The sequence below is a fragment of the Carcharodon carcharias genome, chromosome 20, assembly GCF_017639515.1.
Source record: "Carcharodon carcharias isolate sCarCar2 chromosome 20, sCarCar2.pri, whole genome shotgun sequence".
Taxonomy (NCBI): Eukaryota; Metazoa; Chordata; class Chondrichthyes; order Lamniformes; family Lamnidae; genus Carcharodon; species Carcharodon carcharias.
Window position 1 is genome coordinate 29,944,544 of NC_054486.1, and position 24,121 is coordinate 29,968,664.

The 24,121-nt window shown below is 43.2% G+C and overlaps 1 protein-coding gene across 2 annotated transcripts in view; it reads left to right on the top strand.

Annotated features, from left to right (window-relative positions):
• Window positions 1-18,946, top strand: part of gchfr (GTP cyclohydrolase I feedback regulator) — a 32,677-nt gene extending 13,731 nt beyond the window's left edge. Inside the window, exons 2-4 of one of the 2 annotated variants that reach the window (XM_041215255.1) lie at window positions 7,957-7,995; window positions 11,050-11,144; window positions 17,715-18,946. In XM_041215255.1, coding sequence (XP_041071189.1) covers window positions 7,957-7,995; window positions 11,050-11,144; window positions 17,715-17,850 — 270 coding nt within the window. In that variant the 3' untranslated portion in view covers window positions 17,851-18,946. The remainder of the gene's footprint in view (window positions 1-7,956; window positions 7,996-11,049; window positions 11,145-17,714) is intronic. The other variant, XM_041215256.1, reaches the window with a different exon arrangement.
• Window positions 18,947-24,121: the final 5,175 nt, after the last annotated feature.

Below are 24,121 nucleotides of genomic sequence, written 5' to 3' on the forward strand. Positions count from 1 at the left end.
ATATGTTCAAATCCAACTATAGTTGCTAGTGGAATTTAAATTCAGTTAATGAATAGACCTGGAACTAAAGGCTAGTCTTGGTGCTGGTGACCATGAAACTACTGATAAAAACACAACTCACCAAGCCACCTTTGACAGCACTGCCCAAACCTGTGACCTCTACCGCCGAGGAAGAAACCTGCGTCCTTATCCAGACAGGCCCACATGTGACTCCAGAGCTACACAATGTGGTTGACTCTTAACTGCCCTCTGAAATGGCCTAGCAAGCCACTCGATTTTAACCGCTACAGAAAAGGCAGAAAGGAATAAAACTAGATTACCTGATATTGGCGTAGGCACCAGAAACGACAATGGCACACTCTGCCCAGTCCTCCTTGCTAACATCTGGGGCTTGAGCCAAGATTGGGAGAGGTGTCCCACTGACTAGTCAAGCAACAGCCTGACATATTCATACTCACCGAATCAAACATTACAACCAATATCCCAGATTCCTCCATCAACATTTCTGGGTATGTCCTGTTCTGCTGGTAGGACAGACCAGAGGTGGTAGCACAGTGATATTCAGTCCAGAGGGGGTTGTCCTGGGAGTCCTCAGCATTGACTCTGGTGCCCATGAAGTCTCATGGCATTAGGTCAAAAATGAGTCCAGAGTCAATATTGATTACCACTAGCTGCCCTTGCTCAGCTGATGAATTAGTACTCTTCTATGTTGACTACCACTTGGAAGAAACACTGAAGGTGGCAAGAGAACAGAAAATACTCTGGTTGGGGTCTTTATCGAAACATAGAAAATAGGAGCAGTTGTGGGCCATTCGGCCCTTTGAGCCTGCTCCACTATTCAATATGATCATGGCTAATCTTCTGTCTCAATGCCATACTCCTGCACTCTCCCTATACCTCTTGATGCCTTTAGAGTCCAGAAATCTACCTATTTCCTTCTTAAATATATTAGTGACTTGGCCTCCATAGCCTTCTGTGGTAGAGAATTCCATAGGTTCACCACCCTCTGAGTGAAGAAGTTTCTCTTCATTTCAGCCCCATATCCTGAGACTGTGACCCCTTGTTCTAGACCACCCTGCCAAAGGAAATATCATCCCTACATCCAGTCTGTCCAGCCCTGTCAGAATTTTATATATTTCAATGAGATCTCCTCTCATTCTTCTAAACTCCAGTGAATATAGGCCTAGTCAGCCTAGTCTCTCCTCATATGGCAATCCTGCCATCCCAGGAATTAGTCTGGTTGAACCTTTGCTGCACTTCCTCTATGGCAAAAAAATCCTTTCTTAGGTAAGGAGACCAAAACTGCACACAGTACTCTAGGCATGGTATCACCAAGGCCCCGTACAACTGCAGTGAGACATTGTTACTCCTGTCCTCTCGCAATGAAGGCCACCATGCCATTTCCCTTCTTAACTGCTTGCTGCACCTGCATGCTTACTTTCAGTGATTGGTGTACAAGGACACCCAGATCCCTTTGTGCATCAACATTTTTCAATCTATCATCATTTAAACAGCACTCTGCCATTTTGTTTTTCCTACCGAAGTGGATAACTTCACACTTATATTGCATCTGCCATGTATTTGCCCACTCAGTCAACCTGCCCAAACCACCTTGAAGCCTCTTAATCCCCTCCTCATTGCTCACATTCCCACCAAGTTTCATGCCATCAGCAAACTTCGAAATATTACATTTGGTTCCCTCATCCAAATCATTGATATATATTATGAATATCTGGGGCCCAAGCACTGATCCCTGCGGTATCCCACTAGTCACCGCCTGCCACTCCGATAAAGACCCGTTTATTCCTACTCTGTTTCCTGTCTGCTAACTAATTCTCAGTCCATGCCAATATGTTACCCCCAGTCCAATGTGCTTTAATTTTACACACTAACCACTTATGTAGGACTTTATCAAAAGCTTTCTGAATATCCAAATGCACCACATCCACTGGTTCTCCCTTAACCATTCTGCTAGTTATGTCCTCAATGAACTCGATTAGGTTTGTCAAATTCTCACTCTCATTAATTCTCATCATCAAGGGTGTCTCAGCAGCACCACTACTGACCGAGCTGGCAAAGTCCTGAAGGATGTGTCTACCAGATTGGGATTGTGGCAAGTCATGAGAGAACCAACAAGAGGGAAAACCTACTTGATCTCTCCCTCACCAATTTACCTATCGCAGATGCATCTGCCCATGACAGTATCGGTGGGAGTGACCAATGCATAGTCCTTGTGGGGACAAAGACCTCTCTTCACACTGTGGATACTGTCCATCGGGTTGTATGGCACTACCATCATGCTAAATGGTATAGATTCAGGACAGATAAAGCAGCTCACAACTGGGCATTCATGAAGCACTGTGGGTCTTCAGCAACAGAATTATATTCAACCACAATCTGTAACCTCATGGCCTGGCACATTCCTCACTCTATCATTGCCATCAAACCAAGGGACCTACCCTGGTTTGATGCGGAGTGCAGGAGGGCATGCCAGGAGCAGCACCAGGAATATTGAAAAATGAAGTGTCAATCTGGTGTCGTTACAACACAGGATTACATGCATGCTAAGCAACAGAAACAGCATGCGATGCAAAACAGCAAAGCAATTTCACAATCAATGGATTGGACCAAAGCTCTGCAGTCCTGCCACATCCAGTCATGAATGGTGGCGGACAATTAAATAACTAACTGGAGAAGAAGACTCCAAAAATATTCCCATCCTCAAAGATGGGGAAGCCCAGCAGATCAGTGCAAAAGACAGGGCTGAAGCATTTGCCACCATCTTCAGCCAGAATTGCCAGTGATCCATCATGGTCTCCTCCTGAGGCTCCAACATCATAGATGCTTGTCCTCAGCCAATTTGTTTCACGCTATGTGATATCAAGAAACAGCTGAAAGCACTGGTATTGCAAAGGTGTTGTCCCTGACAACATCCCACCAATAGTATTGAAGACTAGTGCTCAGAACAAGCCACAACCCAGCCAAGTGCTATTCCAGTACAGCTACAACACTAGCATCTACCTGACAATGTGGAAAATTGCCCAGGAAGTATGTCCTGTCCATAAAAACCAGGACAAATACAATTTGGCCAATCACTGCACCATCAATTTACACTTGATTATCAGCAAAGTGATGGAAGATGTCATTAACAGCAATATGAAGCGGCACTTACTCAGTAATAACCTGCTCACCGATGCTCAGTTTGGGTTGCCCCAGGGCCACTTATCTCCTGATCTCATTACAGCCTTGGTCTAAACATCGACAAAAGAACTGAATTCAAGAGGTGAGGTGAGAGTGACTGCTCTTGACATTAAGTCAGCGTTTGACCGAGTATGACATCAAGGATAAAAACAGAAAATGCTGGAAAAACTCGGCAGGCCTGACAGCATCTGTGGAGAAAGAAACAGAGTTAACGTTTCGAGTCCATATGACTTCTTCAGAGCTAAAGAGAAGTAGAAATGTGATGACATTTGTACTGTTTAAGCAGGGTGGAGCAGGTGAAGCTGGATAGAAGGTCAGCGATAGGTGGGGGCAAAGGAAAGATTGACAAAGGTGTCATGGACAGAAGGCGAAGGGAATGTTAATGGTAGTGGTGAGGGCTAAAGAAGGTGCTGATAGGAAAAGAGCAGAACATGTTAAAAGCAGAATAAGGGTCAGCACTCTGCTAAAGAACAACATTGAACAAGTAACAGATGGCCCTTTTGGGTGTGGGGTGGGGGAAAAAAAAATAGAAAAAGAGATAAAAAGGGGATAAGACAATGAATAAATAAATAAAAAGAAAAACAAGTAGATAAATTTAAAAAAATTAAAAAGGGTTTAAAGAAAAGGTGAAGATGGAGAAGAGAGTTCATGGTCTGAAGTTGTTGAACTCACTGTTAAGTCCAGAGGTCTGTAAAGTGCATAATTGGAAGATGAGGTGCTGTTCCTCCAGTTTGCATTGAGCTTCACTGGAACATTGCAGCAGGCCAAGGATGGACATGTGGGCATGAGTGCTGGGTGGTGTGTTGAAATGAAATGGAAAGCAACAGGAAAGTCTGGTTTGTGCTTACGGACAGACCAAAGGTGTTCTGCAAAGTGGTCACCCAGTCTGTGTTTGGTCTCCTCAATGTAGAGGAGGCCACATTTGGAGCAGTGAATGCAGTAGACCAAATTGAAGGAGGGGCAAGTGAAGTGCTGCTTTACCCGAAAGGAGTGTTTAGGCCCTTGGATGGTGAGGAGGGAGGAGGTAAAGGGGCAGGTGTTGCATCTTCTGTGATTGCACGGGAAGGTGCCGTGGGAGGGGGTTGAGGTGTAGGGGGTGATGGAGGACTGGACCAGGGTATCCTGGAGAGAATAGTCCCTGTGGAATGCTGACAGGGAGGGTGAGGGGAAGGTATGTTTGGTGGTGGCATCATACTGGAGTTGGTGGAAATGGTGGAGAATGATCCTTTGAATGCGGAAGCTGGTGGGGTGAAAAATGAGGACAAAGTGGTTCTGGGAGGGAGTGGAAGGTGTGAGGACAGAGGCAAGGGAGATGGGCCAGACACGGTCGAGGGCCCTGTCAACCACAGTGGATGGAAAAACCTTGGCTAAGGAAGAAGGAAGACATGTCAGAAGCGCCATTTTGGGAAGTGAAATCATCGGAACAGATGCGACAGAGGCAAAGGAACTGAGAGAATGGGATGGAGTCCTTACAGGAAGCAGGATTTGAGAAGCTGTAGTCAAGGTAGCTGTGGGAGTTAGTGAGCTTGTAATGAATATTGGTGGACAGTCTATCACCAGAAATGGAGCCAGGGATGTCAAGGAAGGGAAGGGACGTGTCAGAGATGGACCATGTGAAGGTGAATGAGGTTTGCAAATTGGGAGAAAAATTGATAAATTTTTCCAGGTCCAGACTAGAGCATGAAGTGGCACTGAAATAGTTATTGATGTACTGAAAAGAGAGTTGTGGGAGGGTGCCTGAGTAGGACTGGAACAAGGAATGTTCCACATACCCCATTAAGAGGCAGACATAACTGGGGCATATGCAGATACCCATAACCACACCTGTTGGTTGGAAGAAGTGAGACAAGTTTAAGGAGAAATTGTTCAATGAGAGAACACAATGAGCCAGACGGAGGAGAGTGTTGGTGGATGGGGATTGTTCGGGCCTGTGTTTAAGGAAGAAGCAGAGAGCCCATAGACCATCATGGCGAGGGATGGAGGTGGAGAGGGATTGGATGTCCATGGTGAAAAGGAGGAAATTGTTGATATGACATAGGGTATCAGAGGAATCGTAAATCAGAGGTGGGAAGAGACTTGACAAGGGGAGAGAGAATGGAATCTAGACAGGAAGTAATGAGTTCCGTGGGGCAGGAACAGGCTGACATGATGTGTGTATTGGGGCAGTCCTGTTTGTGGATTTTGGGAAGGAGGTAGAAAGACTGTCTGGGGTTGGGAGGCTATGAGGTTGGAAGCTGTGGCGGGAAGACCTCTGGAGAAGATGAGATCAGTAACAGTCCTGGAAACAATGGCTTGATGTTCGGTGGTGGGGTCATGGTCCAGAGGGAGCTAGGAAGATGTGTCTGAGAGTTGGCGCTCAGCCTCTGCGACGTAGAGATCAGTATGCCAGACAACGACAGCACCACCCATTGGCAACTTTGATAAAGTCAGGGTTAGACCTAAGAGAACGGAGTGCAGCAAGTTCAGAAGGAGACAGGTTAGAGTGGGTGAGAGGAGCAGAGAAATTGAGGCAGCCAATGTCATGCCAACAGTTCTTAATGAAAATATTAAGAGCAGGTAAGAGGCCAGAGTGGGATGCAGGAGGTCCAGGTGGAGGGAGAATACTGGAGTTGGGTGAAAGGATCCGTTGAATGGGGGGGCGGGGGGAGAGGACTGCTGCCTAAAGAAGTGAGCACGGAGACGAAGGCGGTGGAAGAAGAGTTCAGCATTGTGATAAGCCCGAAGTTCATGGAGGTGAGGACATAAGGGTATATTGAGTCCTTTGCTGACATCAGGGAGCCTGAACAAAACTGACCTCAATGGGAATCAAGTGAAACCTCTCCACTGACTGCAGTCATACCTAGCACAAAGGAGGATGATTGTGGTTGTTGGAGGTCAATCATCTTAGCCCTAGGACATCACTGTAGGAGTTTCTTTGGATAGTGTCCTAGACACAACTACCTTCAATTGATTTATCCATTACCTTACCTCCATGATAAGGCCAGAAGTGGGAAGTTTTACTGATCATTGCACAGCATTTAGTACCACTTGTGACTCCTCAGATAACAAAGCAGTCAGGGTCCATATGCAATAAAATTGGACAATATTCAGGCTTAGGCTGAGGTGACAAGAGACATCTGTGATTTACAAGTGCCAGGTAATGGCAGTCTCCAACAAGAGAGAACCTAGCCATCTTCCCTTGACATTTAAAGGCATTACCATCACTGAATCCCCCACCATCAACATCCTGGGTGTTACCATTGACTAGAAATTGAACTGGACCATCAATAAATATTGTTGCTATAAGGACAGGTCAGAGATTGGGAATTCTGTGGTGAGTAGCTCACCTCCTGATTCCACAAAGCCTGTTCACCATCTACAAGGCACAAGTCAGGTGTGTGAGAGAATACTCTCCACTCACCTGAATTAGTGCAGTCTCAACAACACTCAAGTAGCTCGACACAATCCAGGGCAAAGCATTGGCACCCATCCACCACTAACATTCACTCCCTCCACCACCAGCCCATAGTGGCAGAAAGTCTGCACCAAACACTAGATGCACTGCAGCAATTCACCAAGGGTCCTTCAAAGGCACCTTCCAAACCCGCAAACTACCTCCTAAAAGAACAAGGGCAGCAGATGCATGGGAATACTAGCATCTGAAAACTGCCCTCCAATTATACACCAGCCTTACTTGAAACTATGTTACTGTTGCTGGGTCACAAACCTGGAACTCCCTTCCTGACAGCACTGTTGGTTTACCTACAACAGATGGACTTCAGCAGTTCAAGAAGGTGGCTCACCACCACCTTCTAAAAAGCAATTAGGAATGGCAGCAAATGGATTGTCATATCCTATGAAAGAATAAAAGGAATCTGGTTGATCTGATAATTGGATTGATTCCTATTGCATGATGTTCTGTGTTGGAGTAGCCATGGCTTAGCTTGGCCTAAATAGCCAAGTGGTTATGGTACTGGGCTTGTAACCCCAAGATCAAGAGTTCAAATCTCACAATGGCAAACAATGAAACAATGTAACTTCATCTGAATAGGAACAGATGGAAATGTGTTTGTACTTGAAAGAGTTACCCATGGCTTAGTTGATTGGTTATCCATAGATCAGGGATGAAACAACCAGGTAAAAATCCTTTGTACCATTTTATGTGTAAGTAATTGTATTTTGACCAATGTTTCTGTGTCTGCCTGGATCTGTGTGTATCTGCATGAGTGTTTGTTTCTGCATGTGTGTATGTCTTTTTTTTCAGAGATGAACCAGTAATGGATTAGTTATTGTTCTGAATTGAACACTGCCTACATATTTGGTGTATCCCACCCCCAGATTTCACAGAGAACAGTTAGTAAGTTGCGTACTTATAATTAATGTTAATGTTTAATTTATGAAACTCTTTGTGAAGAGCATCAAGCAGTATTTTTCTGTAGAATGTGCCTTGGGAGACCTAAGCATGGGAGAGTAACCTCATTTCCTTATAGACTGGAATGAAGCATAAAATTACAAGTTCTTCCTGGTAATTCAATCACGGACCCCAACATTGTTGCCCTTGATTCATTGTTCAACCAACATGCATCAAGCTGCTTCATCACTTTCATATTAATTGTACCTACAATATGATGTGTCACTCCCCATTCACAGCCTGTTGACAGAGGTGGCCTTGAACTTTATAAATCTGAATATCAGATTCGAAAACAAGTTTGATTACATGTTCCAAAATTAACCATGGTGGACTTTTCTTATAGAAATTTGCACATCTTCTTACAGTGGGCTGCTCTCGATCTCTTCTCTCATCAATCCTGTGGGGTCAGTATATTTAACTTTGCTGCCTTTAACTTTGCGTGCAATGAACTGGTCCAAGGTTTGTTTTCTGCTGAGCCAATCACAGCAGTGGCACCATTGGGTTGTTAATGTTATTTTCAATATGCTGGGAATTTGAGGGATTAGAGAATAAGCCAGGGTTTCTGCTGCTGATTGCTATCTAGCAACTCCCTGCTGTCAAGTACGCATTTGTGAACACTGGATAAAGACCAAATTGGGAATGGCAGTGTTGCCTCCCATGGTAAAATAGCCCGCTAGTAGTTACTGTCTAGACTTGTACATAAATTGTACCCCTTGTACTGGAGTAATGCTCCTGACCGTGGAACTGCTGCAGTAAAGGCTGAAGCCTTCACAAAAGTAAAAGAGAAAGCAGAATTTCTACTACCATAACTTAACAGCACTGGTTGAGAAATAGCCAATTCTGAAACCGTATTTGATTGACTGTATTTGTTCACAAGTATCACATTCCAAGTGATAGAATAGGAGAAGGAAGAGCATAAAGAAGAAATTGCAAAGTTCCAATAACTCAGATCATGTAAGATAACAGAGTCACTAAACTGTGCACTGTTTGTGCGACAATCAAAAAGTGAGAGTGAACCCATGCTAGAAACTATGTTTTCCCCGTGCTATTTCTCCTAGGTTGCTTGACTTGTGCTGGTGTCTGGTCCCACAGACACACCTAGCCCTCCTGTACATCAGTCAAACAACCTTTATTAATGTGTGACCCAGCTACTTGGTATTGGCAAGCTATTTGACAGCAAAGGGCATCACCTTATCCTGTTCTTGCCTGATAGCCACACCAGTGTGTTTTTCAGCTGGAGTCACTGGATAGAGATGAGCAGTAGGAATCCTGGTGAATTTCTCCACCTCCCGTCCTCTGTTCTGCCATCCCTGCTTCCCACCCCACCCCCTACCGCCCCCCCTCCCCCCTCCCCCTCCCTTAACCATTCCATTGTATCCAAACTGATTGCTGGGTGAGATCAACAAAATTGCACAGGGCAGGAATGAGTTTAGGAACTGCTCAATGTGTCTCAGCAGTTTGGGTTACTGGGAAGGTACAATGTGATTCTAAGGGACTTCATTTCCCCTTGGTGGCAAGTTAACATCATATGAATGGATTATTTTGATTGCTGATGATTACTGCTTATATCCGACATACATCATAGTTGGGAGAGAACCCATGGCAAAGTTTGGAGGTGACAGCAGTGTGGACATTGAGGTTTTACCTGATGAGGGTCCTATATATAAGTAGCGGAGAAGTCATCTTCCAGGCCTGACACACCATAGGCAAAATTATGCATGGCCCGATCCACCAGGATATGATAAATCTATCACACTTCCTCAATGGAAAGCAGGGTTTAAACCACCCGTTACAAAAGTATAATAATTTTCATAATATTTTTCTGGTTTGTTGTAAACTAAGTTTATGGGTGTGAGTGTAGATGGTTCTGTCTGTGTGATTTAATTACATTTAGAGTCAGGTAGACTGCAAGCTTGAAATTATCAAAAGAAGTTGTGTCAACTTGTAACTGAAATGCTAATGAGTAAACATGGATGCTGTCTTAGCATGTAAGGCATGAAGGGAATTTGCCTTTTTAGATATGTGAAGGGATTGTTTGGATTTCAAAGGGATGTTAGTCTGTTTGCAACTAGCCAAGATAAGCAAGGCTAAGCAGTATGTTTATTTTTCCCAAGGGTTACTAACAATATTGGCAACATGAAAGCTTTTATATTATGCGAAAGGTACAGTTTCAAAGATACATGGAACAATGGAATTTACATATTAAAGAGAGATAAGTATATAAAGGAGAATGAAAGGCTGTGCTGGGGGCCACGTAAAATCTAACAGGAGTGTGTGAAACAGTCTTTAAGAAGCCTCCAGCCATTTGTGCATTAGTCTATTGTGTCTAGTAGCTAAAGTTGGAGAAAGCCATTTGGAATTCCACTGTCAAGTGGGTATTGTGTTAACTTGCTGCTTTTTTAGAAATCTAAAATCTATTTTGGACTATTGCCTTAAAGGGAGTGTGTAACTGGGAGTCAGTTTAATTAGGAATTTTAGGATTTGTTATAGGATTAAATAATTGTAGTCTTGTGTATGTGCTTGAAATCTTTTATTTTGTTAATAAATATTTTAATGTATTTTTCAAAATATCTAAAGGTCTTGGTGGACTCATTACTTCTGAATTCAGCGCACACATCTTCTTGTAATAAATATAAATTGCAAAACCGTTGTGATAGCATTGCCAATTCTCCCTTGTGGGTTTGGTCTGCCTGACACACATCATCTTCCATGTCATAACACCACCCCATGGTCACCACAGAAGATATTTGGTTCACTCCCATTGAGTGCTATCATCCATCATTCACCTGCTGACTACTGTGGTTGTACGAGAGACACATGGAATCCTAGACTTTTAGACTCACAAGAAGGCCATTCAGCCTTCCCTGCCTATGCCAGCTTTCCATTTATTTCCTTTTCTCCACACTTTCCCCACGCTCTTTCATTTTTTACCTTTGCAAATATTGGTCCACTTCCCTTTATAAAGCTCCTTTGAATTCTGCTTTGATCACTGTTTCTGGTAGGGAATTCTATATCCTAATAATCATCAGAGTAAAAAAAAAACCCTAATCTTGCATTACATTCTTCGGTAATGATAACTTTATGTCCTCTGGTTATTGAAATGTAATGGTGGGACACACCTAGATGTCTTTGCTGCAGTGAAGGGATGAAGAAATATGGATGTTGCTTTCACAAAATGGAGTATCAACTGCCAGCTGCAAAAATATAGGGATGGGAGCATCTGGGTTCAGTTTGCATTGCATAGTGATGTGGGTGTCTGGTGTAATTTGCACTGTATAAGTGTGGGAGTGACTGGAACAGTTTGCACTGTGTAGGGGTGAGAGTTCTTTTTGGATTGTAGATTGACTGGTATAAGCTACACCCTTCATTGCACTTTGCTGAGATCTTGGTGAGACAAGAGAAAATGAACCAGGTCCAAACTATTTAAAAAGTAATAATAGTGTGTCTCTGTTTTACAGGAAACTGGACCCACAATTGTGGGGGACGAACATTCAGACAAGGAGCTTATGAACTACCTTGGAGCTGAGAAAACCACTGCATTAGGAAATAACTTGTAAGTACGGTGTATCAAAGCATCAGAGCACTGCAAAACAGGGCCTCTGTATGTATCTTCTGCCTATGGTTTTTTAAAATATATTTCATCCCCCCATTTTGGCTCTTTCCAACCTGCAACCAAGAGCTGGTTCACTGCCAAATTCTGCTAATGGCTCAGCTCAGCACTGTGATAGTGTGAGAGAGGTTGCTGTAGGTAATTGGACTGCAGCGGTTCAAGAAGGCAGCTCACCACTATCTTCTCAAGGGCAATTAGGGATGGGCAATAAATACTGGCCTAGCCAGTGACACCCACATCCCATGAATGAATAATAATTTTTTTCCCCCTTTTTTCTGGGTTGGGGAGGTGGCTGAATCAGGCCTCTGCTCTCTACCTCAGCTGATTTTTGCACTAAGATAGTATCTTGCCCCTACACTCCATTGCACAACTCCTCCCTATTCTCTGTGCCCGCTTACTGCACAATAAATTATTTAGAAGATCTATTAGGCAAGTCTTACTTCCCAGAGCTGCCAGCAGCAGGGTAATATTTGGAGAGAGATTTAGATTAAGTAGAGCAAAACCAATTGTAAACACTGTTAAACATTTTCTATCTGTTTTTGGGATTGAGATAAATTTTGGTTTTAAATTGGTGTGAGAGAGGCTCAAGCTCCTCCTACCAGCCCCATCCAAAAGAACCAGAATCCCAACTGAAGACCCAATGCTGTAATCTCTTGATACTTGCTTGTACTGGGAGGGTTAAAGTGTATGAGGGGAGGAGTAGCTCCTGTCTGCCAGAGGCTAACACAGTCAATTAGTTGGTGCTGCTGTACTGAGCCTTTTTAACAATCATTGATTTAAGCTTTCCTGCTCCTTCAAACAGCATTCTCTCCCCTGAACTTCAGATCCATTTCCACTCCTTTGTCTGAAGATGTTACATGAGCTTAGACTCAGCTTCAGAGACAGGCTGGATTGCAGAAGATCCTGATACCCAAACAGATGTGATGACAGAAAACTGACAGGGTAGGGAATGGGAGGGAGAGGGGTTTGAGGCAGAAGGGGAGTGGAGGGAGAAGGATTTGAAGCAGGAGGAGAGTAAGGTGTAAGGGGTTAGAAGGAGGAGGGAGAATGGGGGAAGAGGGGTTGGAAGCAGGAAAGGAAGTGAGGTGATACCCAAACAGATGTGATGGCAGAAAACTGACAGGTAGGGAGTGGGAGGGAGAGGAGTTTGAAGCAGCAAGGAAGTTGGGTGAAGAGTGGTTTGAGACAGGTAGAGAATGAGGGGGAGAGCTTTGAGGAGGCAGGGAGAGAGTGTGGCGGAAGAGGGCTTTGAGGCAGGAAGAGAGTGTGAGGGAAGAAGGCTTTGAGGCAGGAAGAGAGTGTGAGGGAAGAAGGCTTTGAGGCAGGAAGAGAGCGTGGGGGAAGAAGGCTTTTAGGCAGGAAGAGAGTGTGGGGTAAGAGGGCTTTGAGGCAAGGAGAGAGTGTGGGGGAAGAAGGATTTGAGATGGAGAGAGTGGTGGGGGGGGAAGAGGGGTCTGAGACAGGGAGTTGGGGTGAGAGATTTGAGACAGGGAGAGAGTGGGGGAAAGTGGGATTTGAGACAGGTAGACAGAGGAAGGAAGGGGTTTGAGGCAGGGAGAAGTTGGGGGTAGTTTAAGGCAAGAGATGGTGTGATGGTGTGGCAGGGAAGGGGGTTTCAGACAGGGAGAGTTGGGGGGAAGGGTTTTGAGACAGGGAGAGTGGGGAGAGAGGGATTTGAGACAGGGAGAGAGTGGGCGGGAGTGCGGTTTGAGACAGGTAGAGAGTGGGGGGACGTGGGTTTGAGACAGGGAGAGAGTGGGGAGGGTTTGAGACGGGGAGAGTGTGGGGGGAGTTTGAGATGGGGAGAGGTGTTTGAGACAGGTAGAGTTGGAGAGAAAGGCTTGAGACATGGAGAGGGGGTGGGTTTGGACAGGGAGGGAGTGGTGAAGGAGTTGAGACAGGGTGAGAGTGTGGGGGGGATGTTGAGATGGACTGTGGGAGGGAAGGGGATTTGAGACAGGGAGAGAGTTGGGGAGAGGGATTTGACACAGGGAGAGAGTGAGGAGGAGGGGGCTTTGAAACAGGTAGGGAGTGGGGGGAAAGGTGTTTGAGATAGAGAGAAGGGGGTTTGAGACAAGGAGAGAAGTGGGGAAAGAGTGGTTTGAGGCAGGGAAAGAGTGGGCAGAGGGGGTTTTGGGACAAGTAGGGAGCATGGGGTTGAGGGATTCGAGACAGGTAGAGGGTGGGGGGAGAGGAGTTTGAGATGGAGAGAGTTGTGGGGGGTGTTTATAGGGTTTGAGGCAGGTAGGGATTGAGAGGGATAGGGTGGGAGACAAATAAGGAGATGAGTTTAACTAGGTATGTAAGAAGTGCAAGGTGGAAGGTTTGAAGCAGTATATTTAAGGTAGACATTGTAAGCTGTGTGAAATACGAAGATATACAAATGGGTAAGAGGGAGACATGGGAGGAAGACCTTCACGGCTTAGGCCAAACCCATGAGATGGGTACAGAAAGGGATTTCTAACATTTAATTGAACGTCAACTTAAAACAATGGGAAATATTTAACTCCAAACTTCAACACACCAGCTGGAAACAGTAAGATACTGTCAGAAAAATTGATTTTAATTTTCACCTCGTGACTCCAGTTAATTATTTTCTATGTATAAACAATATGAGTATTTGGAAAGGCCACAGTTGTGCAAATTTCAGCAAAGAGATATGAATAGAATCCTTAGCTAGTCTTGTAGATATTAGAGATTAACAACTAAAATAGCTAAATTTCAGTTCCTAAATGGAAGACAGAATATTGTGACTACCTAGCTTTCAGGATGGCAGTTCCACCTGGGCGCAATATAATTGATGTGACTGAATCAACCGTAGTTTATCAAAGGATGCAGCTATCAGTATAAACTCTGTTACACTGGAATAAATGGCCTCTTTAATTTGATAAATCATTGTATATAATTAATATAAAGTATAAAGTTGCCTTTTTTGTTTACACCCTTCTCTGTCAATGAATGACACTTCCGTGGTTTATGGTAAATGAAATATTGATCTTTTCTTCCAGCTGATACTCCCGTGCAGTACTGAGGGAGTGCTGCACAGTTGGAGCTGCCCTCTTTCAGATGAGATGATAAACTGAAGCCCCATCTGCCTGCTTGAGTGGATGTAAAAGATCCCGTGACACTTTTTTGGAGAAGAGCAGGGGAGTTACCCCCGTGTCCTTGCCAATATTTATCCCTTAATCAACATCACAAAAACAGATTGTCTGGTCATTATTGCTGTTTGTGGGAGTTTGCTGAGCACATATAGGCTGCTATGTTTCCCGCATTACAACAGTGATTACACTTCAAAAAGTATTTCATTGGCTGTAAAGCACTTTGAGACATCTGTTGGTCATGAAAAGCGCTATATAAATACAAGTCTTTTTTTCTTTTATGAATCCCTATAAACCCAACAAAATATACATCTCAATCTTGAAGGCATTCAGTAAATCAGCTGTTGCTGGGCGTCTGTTCCACCTTCCCACTAGAGGGTGCTACAGATAATCTATGGCTCCTAAATCCAACCAGTGACATGCAAAAAGATTGATGTGAATAATGGAAGTGATTGCCCAATAGCAATGTAATTCTGACAACGGTTAGATTTAAGGAGCTGCCAAATTTCAAGACAGATCCATTACAGCCGACCTACCCATGCTCACAAATTATTAATCTGTCTAGCAGAAACCAGTGTTGCCAAGGATGCAGTTTTTCACAAGAAAGGAATCCCAACTCAGGCAGGCAAAGCCTCCAAAGGAGGATGCATGAGGTCATGAAGTGAACAGTTCAAGTCCCCAGGACAGGCAGGTCAGAAATGAAATACAAATAGAAAATGCTGCAAATACTCAGCAGTTCAGACATTGGGGAGAGAAACAGAGTCAATGTTTCCGCTTGGTGACCTTTCACTCACCATGTAACAACAAGGGAAAAAGACCACAGCCCTGGGATATACCTTCAGATAGCACTGGAGAGTTGACCTATGATCCACACATCTCACTGTGTCCTTGTCATTTATCTGATTGCCAGTGAGGACTGAATCCTGCAGTGTGTGGAGGGTGCTGGAGAGCATAGAAACTAACAACCACTGCAAAAGGCCTGTGAAAGAAAACCAGTCTTGACTGAAGGGTTGAAGAGGGTTGGGAAGGAGCTAGCCCCTCCTTCAGTCCCACCAACAGCCTGTCAGCAAAGAACTGCAGTATGACCAGCATGAGGCAGCATAATATGACGAAACTGTCCCCAGATGTATGTGATCAAATTGATATTGTATTTTTAAATCATTTTTTTAATCAGACATATTGACCATGATTCAGGCACATCCTCTCTGCCCTCTCCACAAAGTAATGCAACTAAAATGCACACCCAAATTAGACCACTCCTAACATAAAAAGCTGCAATATGGGGCAATGTGGGAAGGGATGATTACTCTCCACTTCTTAGTAGATCAGCTAATGTACTGGCACTTTTGCCCGATTTGAACTCTTCAGCCTGTATTCTTCAACATTTGAATTTTCGCCCAAGCCTGCTCCTTTGCTGTTTCAGCTGAGCTAGTCCTCTGCATTCTTGACGTTTTGCTCTTTCTGGTTTCTCTTGTTACATCTGCTTTTAGGGTATGCTGATGAAAAATGTTCTCTCCCCACGTTACCCACATTCTCCATGACCCCTGTGTTGAGCTCCAATCATGTAGCTGGAACAGTTCCAGGAATTCTAGTGCCAGTTTCTTAAAGCTTTTGTTTCTGCAAGAGGCTTCAAAGTGTATTCTGCAAAAAACGGAAGTCAAGCCAGAGCAGCACATGATCTGACACTTTGCCTGAATGTGTATTCATTGAATTTATGAATGCAGTAACTTGCACAGTTCAGTTCGGTTTTAATGACACCATGCATGCCCAAATAGATAGTGTTGCCATGGGATCCCTTCACTAATATCTTCATCAGTTTCCATGAGAAATGCGTCTTCGATGGAATGACCCCTAACCTCCTACCCCTTGCATTTTTCTGATACGTGTATGATACTTTTGCTACATTTGAGTCTGCAGCTGCATGTAAGAATTCCCTTACACACTTGAATGGGCTTCATCCTGCACTCAAATTCGCCTTTGAAATGGAGCAGTAAAACGGGCTCCCTTTCCTCCATGTGCTAGTTGAGAAATCTGCCAATGGGTTCTCTACTACTGTTTACTACAAGCCCACTTTCATTGGTCAATATATGCATTGAGATTTCTACTGTTCCACGCACTATAATATTGGCCTTATCAGCAACATTGTAAATAGGGCCCGAGCCATTTGCTCACTTTGCAAGCTTGATGTTGAAATAGGGCACAAAGCTATCCAGAGGGATCATGGCTACTCCAATCAGGAGGATAAGAACGATTAAAAAAAAAGTCATGCATTTTGACAGGCAGAATTGAGGAGCTGAATGTTATTTAAATGGAGAAAGACTGCAGAAGGCTGCAGCACAGAGGGATTTGGGAGTCCTTGTGCATGAATCCCAGAAAGCTAACATACAAGTTCAACAGATAATAGGAAAGACAAATGGTCTTTATTTCAAAGGGAATGGAGTACAAAAATAGGGAAGTCTTGCTAAAACTATACAAGGCATTAGTTAGACCACACCTAGAATACTGTGAACAGTTTTGGTTCCCTTATCTAAGGAAAGATATACTGGCATTGGAGGCAGTCAAGAGAAGGTTTATTAGGTTGATTCCAGGTATGGAGGGATTTTCTTATGAGGAGAGGTTCAGTAGGGAGCCTGTACTCTTTGGAGTTTAGAAGATTGAGAGGTGACCTTATTGAAACATGTAAGATTCTTCGGGGTCTTGACAGGGTAGATGCTAAGAGGTTGTTTCTCCTTGTGGGAGAGACTAGGACCAGAGGGCATAACCTCGGAGTAAGGGGTTGCCCATTTAAAACAGAAATGAGAAGGAATTACTTCTCGCAGAGGGTAGTTAATCCATGGAATTCTTTACCGCAGAGGGCTGTAGAAGCCGAGTCGTTAAGTTTATTCAAGGCTGAGATAGACAGATTTTTAATCAGTACGGGAATCAAGGGTTATGGGGAAAAGGCAGGAAAGTGGAGTTGAGAATGGTGGAGCAGACTTGATAGGCTGCTAGGCTCCCACTTCTGCTCCTATGTCTTAAGGTCTTAATTTTGAGGTGCTTATGGGGTTGCGTGGTAGGTGAGCGGAATGGTGCAAGATTACAGACAGCTGAAGTTTATGGAAGGTGGAGGTTAAGGAGCCTGGCCAGGAGATGATAGAATGGTAGAGGTTATAGGTGACCAAGGCATTGATTAGGGCATCAAGGGGTAAATGGGGTGTGGTAGGGATAGAGGCAGGCAATGTTAATTGAGTGGATATGGGTTGGATACTTGACTTGAGGTCAAATAGGTTGCTGAAGTGGTGACCAACATAATCTACTATGGAAAGAGGCTCAGGCACTGAGTGCATTTTACAACCAAAATCTCCAAGTGCAAATATTGGTTTAAAAATAAATTGATGAGTTTATCTGAGAGATTAATTCATATTTGTATTCACAGTTCAGAATATCGTGTGAAATACCCTCCACGGATGGTGCTGGACAAACTGGAGATAATTGGCTATAATGTGATCAGCATGACTGGCTTGGGGCAGACGCTAGTCTGGTGTCTACATAAAGCTCTGGATAAACCTTAGCCAATTGGAATTTCTACCATTGCATCAATATCAGAGATTGATTACGGGATATCGAGTCAAGAACCCAGTTATCACATGTACTGTTTAGAGACTAGCATTCAACTTATATTCCATTAGAAATTTTTCAAAGAATGAGGATACATTGATGGCCTCCAACTCCTTTTATCTTCCTATCTCACTAAAAGGTGCTGACTCTTGCATTCTTGTGGGGGTATAGTCAGTATTTCAGAACCTCACCTTATAACCATCCTTCATGTGTGCACCTTCGTAAGTGTTAGCAGACTGTATGATCAGAGGAATACATCACTGCCATCACACACACGCACTCTGCAGTGAATGCTGGCTAGTGATCAGAAGCAGGGTTCCAGGCTAATTTTTCCTCCTTCCTAGTATTGGTCACTGAGAAACACGAACAGTCACCTGAGATCAGCTAGCTCAGTGACTAACTAAACCCTAAAGAGCCATTGTCACACCAAAAAATACAATTAACACTGAGCTAACAGGGGAGCTCATACCACCAATGCACTTGACTATTCAGTTTGAAATTGATGTGGTCCTACAGGAATGAAGCTCCAATTCTACCTAACTTCCAACCCCTCTGTTGGAATGTGATTTTTGCTTAGTAGTCGACAATGTTGCAATACTTTTGCAACAAAGCTTGTGGCCCCTGACCAGCATTACAATTATATATAACAACCAATTTTTCAGCCTGCCAAGATGATGAGTAGCTCAAGAGGCTCCCAGAATCAAAGCCTCGCTGTTTTTAACCTAGGGAAAGGGAAGTGAAGGTTAACTGGAGTTCCCATTCATACTCATCAGTCAGTGACCCAGGCTGGGAGTGAGAGTTAATTTTCAATGAGGACATGAATGAACTCCCCATGATGCCCTCTGTGGTCGAACAACAACATGTTATGGTCACTGCACTTCAAAGTAACAAATTGTATGAGGCAGGCACTTTCTGATAATGATAAGGTATGATAATAAATGTAAACTTCTGTTTTTGTCTTTTCTGCTGACATTCACTGTTCAGTTTCACAATGGAATAATGACCTCTCGAGCGAGGGTCTATTAAATGACAGAGCAATCACTTACGAAACTGCATTGTCCATCGTTTTATGCACGTGCCACAGCTCATTAAAACTACTGTAATTATCTGTAAATCAGCTCATTTACAAGTCCTCCTAATTCAAATTGCATAAAACAGGGTTATAGACTGATGCTGTAATTGTTCTCCTTAAAGCAGACTGTGAAGGAGTAAATAAGGAGAAACTATTTCCCAGTCCTGAAGTCTGTGTCATGTTCACTGATCTCAGCTGGTGTGGTGGTTGGGACATTAAAGCTGGTTTCATCGCTCATGGAGGAGAGGGAAACATCATTCAGGACTTTCTGTTCCTGTTCACTACTCAGTAAACCCAGCTAGAAAATACTCAAGTATGTATGGACTTGGAATGAAAACGAGGAGCCACATTTTGATGCCTTTAGTAGTCAAACACACGATGGCACTGTGTCAAATTTTAAAAATTTGTGTGCCTACTCTATACTCGACATCTGCTTTCCTGCCCCAGTATTAGCTGAGCTCATGGTTTGTAGCCTTAATCCACTTGAATGCTTATATGATCTTTACTGTTATGAAATTCTGTTTTATAGCAAAAACTGTTTATTGAGTGAGCTGAAGCTACAGAATAAGTTTTAAAAAGACAAAACAACAGTATTTTAAGTGACTTAAACAGCAGTTTAAACATGGCTAAATATCTACATAACTAAGCCTTTCTACCTACAAAGCTATTAGAAAAGTGAATGAAGACATGACTGACAGTCCTATCAAGAGGTAGTTACTCAGCAATAACCTGCTCACTGTTGCTCAGTTTGGTTTCTACCAGGCCCACTTAGCTCCTGACCTCATCACAGCCTTGATCCTAACATGGACAAAAGAGCTGAACTCAAGAGGTGAGGTGAGAGTGACTGCCCTTGACATCAAGGCAGCATTTGACCAAGTGTGGTATTAAGAAGCCCTAGCAAAACTGGAGTCAATGGGAATCAAGGGAAAAAACTCTCCATAGGCTGGAGTCATATCTAGCACAAAGGAAGATGGGTGTGGTTGATGGAGGCCAATCATCTCAATCCCTGGACACCACTGCAGGAGTTCCTTGGGGTAGAGTCCTAGGCCCAACCATCTTCAGCTGCTTTTTCAATGACCCCTTCATCGTAAGGTCAGAAGTGGTGATGTTTGTGGACGATTGCACAGTGTTCAGCACCATTTGCGGCTCCTCAGATTCTGAAGCAATGTCCATGTGCAGCAATTCGTATCAGGACGAACAATATTCAGGCTTGGGCTAATAATTGGCAAAACAAAATATTTGCACCACACAAGTGCCAGGCAATGACCATCTCCAACAGGAGAGAATCTAACTATCTCCACCTGACATTCAAAAGCATTACCATCACTGAATCACCCATTATCAACATCCTGAGGGTTACCATTGACCAGAAACTGAACTGGACCAGCCATGTAAATACTGTGGTTACAAGAGCAGGTCAGAGACTGGCAATTCTGCAGTGAATAACTCACCTCCTGACTCCCCAAAGCCTGTCCACCATCCATAAGGCAAACGTCAGGTGTGTGGTGGCATGCTCTCCACTTGCCTGGATGAGTGCAGCTCCAAAAACATTAAAGAACCCTGACATCAGCCAGGACAAAGCAGCCTGCTTAACTGGCACCCCATCTACCACCTTAAAAGTTTACTTTCTCCACCACTGATGCATGATGGCATTAGACTCAAGTCACTTTAGACAAAGGACCCTGGCGGAGAAGGGGACTCCCCCACCTGCACCACCCCCCACCTCCAGCCGTATAATCAAATAATCACTTCAACCAATGGATCTGGAATTAGGGTTCCCCAGTTTGCTGTGACTATATTTGGAAACTGGCCAATTTGTGAAGGAAGTCATGTAATAAGCAAGTTAACTCTGTTTTAAGTGACTGCTTTTCCAGATCAGTGTGCAAAGAGACCATGTGTGGGTAACAGCAAGAAGACAAGTTGTGGTCCCTTTCTCTCTATCTCTGGTCATTCTGCAAGTGTACCCTGCCTGTATTCTGACAGTTCAACACTGCAGGCAGTGTCTTTAACATAAAACAAGCAGCTGCTAACTCCAGAAGCAAAGGTGGAAACCGTCCATCAACATTTTTCAAATTGTCTCAATGCAGAATCTGGAAAGATCACCAAGCCCAGCCTGAAACCATCTAAATCAATCAATCTACAGGATCCGTACATGATTGACTCTCTTTTGGGATGAATGGAAACCATTCATTTACCCTCCCTCTTTGTAACTTACTTTTGTGTGTGAGCTTCTTGAATGCATGTGTGGGTGAGCTGGAGCTTTCGTTTTACTTTTTTTACATATCGGGTGTTAAGTACAATAAATACGACTTTTTTTTAAAGTTATAAGAAAACCTCTCTGCACTTACACAGTTAAACACTCACTGAATTGGAAAACAAATTCTCTTAAAACACCTGTTGCGGTCAACCAAGAGGTGGAAAGAGACTTCTCACCTGGCTGTAACGCTACCTAATGTGAAGCTTGTGAGCATTCAGACACCACCTCCTGGACACATGTTCCTAACCTGCATGTGCTACAAGGCCTGGAAAATTCTTAAGAAATAGCAGGGAAAATTGTCATAAGTGAAAAATATTTTATGCCGTTCACAGCTACCAGAATGCTGCTGATTGTGATCAGTTCCGTACACTGCACCTCAAGAAGGGTATATTGGCCTTCGAGGGGATGCAGTGAAGATTCATCAAAATGATACCAGGGCTAAATTGGTTACATTGAAAGAACAGGTTGCATTGACTAGGCTTATTTAGGAATGCTTGAGTGTAGAAATGATAGAATTGAGATTGATAGGGTAGAGAGAAATAAATTATTGCTTCTGGTCAAGGAGTCCAGAACAAGGCAGCATAACCTTAAAATTAGAGTTAGGCTGTTCAGGGTTGATATCAAGATGACTTCCTCACACATGGGAAAGTGAAAATTTGGAACTCCTCTAAAATGCTGCTGAGGCTGTTGGCCCATCAAAAATTTCCACACTGAGATTGAGAGACCTTTGCTTGCCTGGGGTTGTAAGGTGGTGGCATAGTGGTAATGTCACTGGACTAATAATCCAGAGGCCCAGGCTAATAGCTCTGGGGACACGGGTTCAAGTCCCACCATAGCAGCTGGTGAAATTTGAATTTAATAAATCTGGAATTAAAAGCTAGTCTCAGTAATGGTGACCATAAAAGCTATCATTGATTGTTGTTAACTAATGCCATTTAGGGAAGGAAATCTGCCATCCTTACCTGGTCTGGCCTACTTGTGACTCTAGGCCTAGAACAATGTGGTCAACTCTTAACTGCCCTCTGAAATGGCCTAGCAAGCCACTCAATTCAAGGGCAATTAGGGATGGGCAACTAAATGCCCACATCCCAGGAAAGAATAAAGAAAAAAAGGTCACGGAACCAAGGTGGGTAGATGGAGTTAAGTTACAAATCATGCATGATCTAATTAACTTGAGGGATGAATGATCACTGCCTGTTCCTATCTTCCTATGACTGGGTAGTATGTTAAATGTCATTGAGATCTATATACACAAAGGCACTAAGCTCTTGGTTCAGAAGACATGAATTGTAGACTTTCACTGGCATGATGTTGCCTTATAGATATTCAAAACTACCTTGTGTGTTTGTATAACAATGGGAACATTAGTTTGGTGATTTTGAATGTCATGGATGGAATGAGATTAAAGGATGAATAATGGAAATATCCTCACTGAAAATTTATAGTGATAATCTACAGTTGATACCAGGAACTTGGTCAACACTTGGTCAATAACAACATTCAGTTTACACAACATCAATACACATCACAAAATCAATCAATGTGGTCATTTAACATATTAGTTGTATTTAAAAGAAAAGTTGTATTTAAGCCAATACCTTAAGAGATGTGTATTCTTAGTTCTTCACTCAAACGCTTTCCTTTACAGGATGTGGGTATCACTAGCAAAGCCAGCATTTATTGTCCATTTCTAATTGCTCTGGAGAAGCGGGTGGGCCACGTTTTTGACAACTGAGTGCTTTGCTAGGCCATTGCAGAGGACAGTTAAGAATCAACCACATTTCTACGGGTCCGGAGTCACATATATGCGGACCAGGTAAGGACTTGAGAACAAAATAAAAAGGAACAGGAGTAGACCTTATGGCCTCTTGAGCCTGTTCCAACATTCAGTATGATCATGGCTAATCTTTTGCCTCACTTCATTTTCCTGTCCACTCCCCATTTCCCTTGATTCCTTGAGAGATCAAAAGTTTCTCTCAGCCTTTTCCTTTTATATACTTGTAAATAGACAGCAGGTTTCCTTCTCTAAAGAATATTAGTGAATAAGATGGATTTTTACAACAATCAGGTGGCCACCCTTACTACCAGTAGCTTTTTGTTCCAGATTTATTTAAATTAGCTAAATTTAAATTCCCTGGCTGCCATGTGGGATTTGAACTCATGTCTCTAGATCATTTGGTCAGGCTTCTGGATTACTAGCCCAGTAACATAACCACTATGCTTTCACTCCCAATTATACTAGTCTCAGACCTGTAAACCAAGTTTGGGAGAATAGAAACTATAATTGTGCTGCTGGGTACTTTTTATGGTTCAAGAGGACTGTGTGTAAACAGTTACACTTAATTAAATCCCAGTACCAATGCAGATCCTGGATTAAGGAGTAGTATTGTGTTATGTCACCACCAAAGGGTCATCACCAAATATTGACTCATTTTTTATTTCAGATGCTGTCTGTGTATTTCTAGTTTTTATTTCAGATTTTTAACATTCAGGAGCTTTGTATTCTCTTTGATTTATATTTATTTTCTGAGAACCTGTGGATCATTCTGCTAATGATGAAAAATTATCAGAAACCTTAATAATTAATGGGTTCGTAGGTGAGAGTAAAAAAAACATCCCTGACCAGCCTTTTGGTCCCTGGTTTAATTCTCTGAAACTTTTGGACTGAATGTCTGATCTAAAATCAGATGGGTAACAACCTGGGGGCACAGAAATTAGAGAAACAAGAGTTCAGTGACTTATTTGTTGAATGTATTTCTTCCTTATGGAAGCTTGGTATTGTGCTCAGCATTTCTGAAGGCAAATAAGCACCCTTTGACACATTCCCTTAGAGCACCACCTTGCTGGCCCACGAAGATATCTTAGGCACAGACACGCAAAGAACAATGAATGCAGA